A 5200-nucleotide genomic window follows, 5' to 3' on the forward strand; every position below is an offset into this window, starting at 1 on the left:
TCCCCCGTATAGAGTTGGGTAGTAGACGGAATCACATCAAATACTTCTGCTTTGACAGCTCATTAAGAAAAGTCCCTTGCTTTTTCCATTGTTTAAGACATGAACAAAGTTTTTCTTACCAGTTGCCCAGTATGATGAGTAAGTAGTTGACTTTCTTGACCGTCAGAACCTTCTTCAGTGCCCTGAGTAGGTTACAGCCCCCGGTGCCCTCTCTCCTGGCCATCCACTCACGGGCCTCCTGAAGTCTGTATGGGAAACAAACATTTGTCTAACATGAAAACAAGTGAAAACAAGTTGAGCTCTTCAAGCAAATCTGCCCCTGACCATCCACATCCGAACCAAGGTTGGCGCTGGGTTGAGAGTAGTCTGGAATCCATTCAGTCCTATTCTAGCACCAGTTTTTTCTTTTGATTGCATCCAACTAGGGTATGATTTTTGAAAATAACAGTCACTTGGCGCAGTTATTCTATAAAGAATAGTACACAACCTGACAAACTACCTTCTGGCCACAAATTACATGTACCTTACTAATAGCTTACTCCCAACCATGGTCCAAAGAAGGTATATTGTGATTTCATTCTGATTATGACTTTGTCAGACAAGTCCTTCATTCTGTAATCTATTTTTCTAAATCCTTCACATGTATAAAGTAAACAGGAATTTTCAAGTAGCCAGTGTCAATATGACATTTTATTGGCTTATACACACATTGCTCTGACTGTTATGCAATTTCTGCCCGTGGCCTACGTGTATTGTACTGTTTACAATCTAAATAAAGTCAAAACAGCAACGTTACTTACGTTCTGACATTGACATCTCTGACGTTGTCCCAGAGCGGCTGCACATCTGTGCCGAAGGACATGAAGTACAGACCGTCCTTCGTGCTCAGCTGTTCATCTATCAGGTGCTGCAGATGCAAATATATTCATCAAGTGACTCATCACTTTAAAATGGTCCATCATTACAATACATTGTAGTACTCACATGTACAGGGTTTGATACAAACTAGTATATATTTCTGAATGTGTTTCTGAAAACTGAATGTGTTCTTGGAAGCAATACATCATACACATTTTACAAGGAATCTAAAACATTTAACTGTATGAGTGACTGACTACTACAAAGATTGAGTGGTACTAAGCAACACCACAATATTTTACTAGGGAATCTAAAACATAACCTGCATGTACTGTAATGGTTGAGTGGGACATGTAATGTCACTTACCACAATTTCATCCTTGAAAGCATTGATCCTGCCAAATGCACAGTTTGCATCTGATGTGTCAATCAAAACAGCAACCTTGGTACCCTTCACCAGACCAAAGTGCTGGAAAACAACATTAGAACAGAAGAAAAAGTGTAAGATACATCAAAATATATTAGGCCACATCAATTTAATTTCTTGGTTCACGGATTCGCTCGCTCCTATTTTTTTGAAAAAAAATAAATAAATAAAAACTACCACTCAGCAAATTTTCACCATCAATGAAACCATTCACCAACTTTCTGGGATAGCGAATTGGGCTTTATATTATAAGCTCCTTAAAGCGTGGGTACAGGTGCTGTTACTGTACAATAATAGTGTTTTTGTACTTTTTTCAAGCTGAAAACTTTTTTTCTTTATGTCTTGGATTAGTCGTTACCTTTACCCCAACCATTTTACAATTTTTATTTTTATTTTTATTTCGCCCTTTCGCTCCATATTTTTTATGAAAAAATCCGTGAACCAAGAAATTAAATTGGTGTGGCCTTACAGGAACAGAAAAAGATAATAAAACTTCTTGTCTTCAGCAATGCAAGAGTGGGAATAGTATGATATAATTCTGTGGGAAGTAACAAGTTGAAAGTAATGTTCATGCTGGAGTCACTCACCCGTTTTGTCCCTTGCAGAAGCCATTTTATTCTCTTGTGGTACTGTTCGATTGCTCTGAAAAGTACAGCAAAAATTAATTTTCAAAATTGTGATGAGATGTTACTGTGTAATATCATGTATCATCAACAAATTATTAAAGCATGACAATACTGGATGAGACAGAGGAAGGGAATTTATTTGTATGCAAACTTCTCTCTTCACAAAAGCAAGCACATAAACTTTGAGAACTTACAAATTAAGTTTATACTCAAACTCGTTGACATCAGTGGCTTCAAACTGGAGGTGTTTCATGGGTTTCTCTGAGCTCATCTTAGACTTGGGCCTGAATTGGAAAAAAATACAAACATTTAGATGCATTTTATTTTACTTATACAGTTCATTCACATGCATTCAGTTAGTAGATACACTAATACATGACATTGTATATCAATCAATTCAAATTAATAGAACTAACTACCACTAAAATGCTGGAAATGCAGTACAGGAAAATTCTAAACTAATCAACTGAGAAAAAAAAATTCCACAAAAATCAGTAAACCTGCTTACATTGGTACACATATCAAATGCTCTGTAGCAACTATTGGGAGATGTAGACTCCATGTACATTTTGTAGACATCAAATAAACATAACATATTGTTAAGCACTCATATTATCAAATTCACTGAGGTTCCTTACTGAGTGACTTTCCCCTTGGTCAGTACGTCCTTTATCGTGAGCCCTTCATGTTCGATACTGTGGTTGATGAGCCACTCTTCTGATGACTGCCCCTCCCCAAACCCAGCCTCCACATCCTTGGCTCTCTGTACAACAAGAAGCACACAGTAGTTATGAGGTGATTACCATCATAATACAGGTTGAGCCTTTGTGACGTCAACCCAGTCATTTCACAGACTCTTTACTTTCTAAACAGTAGAATACTCAATTTTGTTGATATCTGTAACTCAGAAAACTTTTATATGTCCAAACGAATAAAACAGGACAATATTTTATTTTGTGACGCATTGACGGATTCAGACACAGAAAAGCATTTTTCTAATTCAGAAATAGTCAACCAAAGCTATACAGGAAAGTATATGTAGAAATATGGTCTGACTATTGACAAAATGTTTTTAGGATTATCTTTTTCTATAAAATAGAACTGAATATTCTATGATCAACCAAGACATAAAAATTTGAAGTTACTCTTTTCTTTTGGCAAAATTAGACTGTAGGAAATAGGACTATATTTTTTATTATTTCATTGAAAGGTTTTTGTGAAATTATTAACTATTACTGACCAGGAGATTTTTTGTATGCTCCACTTTAGTAATGAACATGTCATTAGACAGCGGGTACGGCGCCGGCGGGATGTCGATGTCGCGCCACTCCGGCCGCTTCCTGCTCTCCGTGATGAAGGTCTCATCTGGTTGGCTGGAGGCATCGTGGAGACGGCGTACAGTTTCAGCCTCATCGGAGGAGATCTCTTCTTCCGCTAGTGAGCTGGGTGGTACAGAGAAGACGTATTCATAACAGTTGACACCAATATACATGTATATGGTATTCTGTACATCTAATCATACTAGTAGAAAAGGAACTTTCCTGTTTATATAATACATTTTCATTAATTATATAGCTTGAAGTGGATAGTGGCAGGGGTTCCTGTCAAGTCTAATCTATGTTGAAAAGTCACAGAATCAAAATTGATGAAAATATTTCCACTGAAAGCAACCAAAGGCTTCACTAGTATCATGAGTTTATTTTATCTATTTTGGATGATAGCCTATGGGGACATAACTTACCTTGGACTGACATCCATTCTACAGCATTGAGAAATAATGTAAAATATTGGCACATCTATTTGAGTACAGATCTATATAATGATTGTATCAATACATGGCTGACTGGCTATACACACAAGTGCTACAATGTCATTTTTTTGCCGCATTTATTTTCCAGCAAAAATCTGAGAATGTGTAAAAAATGAATTGGTGTGGCCACAAGGGCATAACTAAATTAAAATATCAAATCAATAAACTAAGGATGTTTTCCTTTTCTTAGCATTGGGCCTGTAAATTTTTTGCCATTAAACAGCCAAAGAAAATAAGTTGTAAAAGTGAGTTGGCAGTAGCATGATGGTCAAGTGTACATACTGATGTAAAATCCTTCCAAAGCCACCATTTTTATTTCAATCTGCAATTTTTTTAGCATCAGTGTTGCAAGGTGGCAGAGCAGACAGGGACATAAACTGGTGGTGTTGGTGCCAGGTGCCCACCCATTACACCTGAAATACCACAGCTACACCTGCACCTGATACATGTGTTCCCACCACTGCTACTGCAAACTGTACCCATAGCTGACTACACTACGGGAGAAAACCTGCAAAGGGGAATGCTTTAGATGCTAAATGCTACATAAAAAGATCACAAATCGTAACATTGTGATTAACTATAAAGGGGATATTTATGAGCTTTATGCTATTTTACGGTTGTTACTTTACAAAGATTAATATCATTATGTTATTTTATATTTGATGATGCTAAAAAAGAGACACCTTTCAATCTCCTTCGTCAGTCTATAAGTCATCCAGGGGAAAAATAGAAGAAGCTATGATAAGACCAACTTGCATGCTACACAAAACAATTTTTGTCGGTTTTCAACAGCCAAAAGGCAAAATTTTTGCTGCATGATTTGTGGTGTATATTCAAGCCAATTGATCAGCTTCTGTGTCTTTCACATAAAAATATACCGAGTGAAAGTGACTATCGTGTAATGCTGACTGAAGCAGAACTTTACATTGGAACCTGAAAAACAAGGTGGATAAGGTTATGTACGCCCCCCTCCCAACAACCCACATATTCCCCAACAAATGAACGGGATATGTTAGGGATGTTACAGCGTATGTTGGGGATTTAAAACGAATCCTTACCTTGTCTCACTCTCCTCTGTAGCCATATCTGCAACTTCTTTCCCTCTTATTTCCCAGGACTAATGGACATCAAGGACAAACGAAGAAGCCCCTAATACGTTTCAAAATGGCGCAAGTCGCTATTGTGTATCGGGTTGCCAATGGCTACTTCCGGGTTGTTTACGGTCTAGCAACGACATCTAGCAGCCATGTTACAAATTGCATATTCCTTCCCGTAATGCATCTGGGTAAGGAGCGCTCCCGGTGCCAGCCATATGGGGAGGACAGGCCGGGGAGAGTAGGCCGGGGAGAGGGGGCCAGACTGTACCATTGTACGTGTAGGGGGGAATGCACAGTAGTATTGCAATCACATCTGTGTCCTCTAAAACAAATTTCTGGCGCCCCCTAAAAGACGTGATTTCTTGGATTACCACATACTTAT

The 5200-nt window shown here is 38.0% G+C and overlaps 1 protein-coding gene across 1 annotated transcript in view; it reads right to left on the reverse strand.

The window, feature by feature from the left end:
* The window catches only part of LOC118429694 (von Willebrand factor A domain-containing protein 3A-like), a 19858-nt gene extending 14922 nt beyond the window's left edge, over positions 1–4936 (reverse strand). Inside the window, exons 1-8 of the mRNA XM_035840291.1 lie at positions 4780–4936; positions 3152–3353; positions 2550–2674; positions 2106–2195; positions 1873–1927; positions 1226–1327; positions 801–907; positions 120–245 (exon numbers count right to left, since the gene is read on the reverse strand). Of these exons, the coding sequence (XP_035696184.1) occupies positions 120–245; positions 801–907; positions 1226–1327; positions 1873–1927; positions 2106–2195; positions 2550–2674; positions 3152–3353; positions 4780–4805 (833 nt within the window). The 5' untranslated portion in view covers positions 4806–4936. The remainder of the gene's footprint in view (positions 1–119; positions 246–800; positions 908–1225; positions 1328–1872; positions 1928–2105; positions 2196–2549; positions 2675–3151; positions 3354–4779) is intronic.
* Positions 4937–5200: the final 264 nt, after the last annotated feature.

Source organism: Branchiostoma floridae, chromosome 13, assembly GCF_000003815.2.
Source record: "Branchiostoma floridae strain S238N-H82 chromosome 13, Bfl_VNyyK, whole genome shotgun sequence".
Lineage (NCBI taxonomy): Eukaryota > Metazoa > Chordata > Leptocardii > Amphioxiformes > Branchiostomatidae > Branchiostoma > Branchiostoma floridae.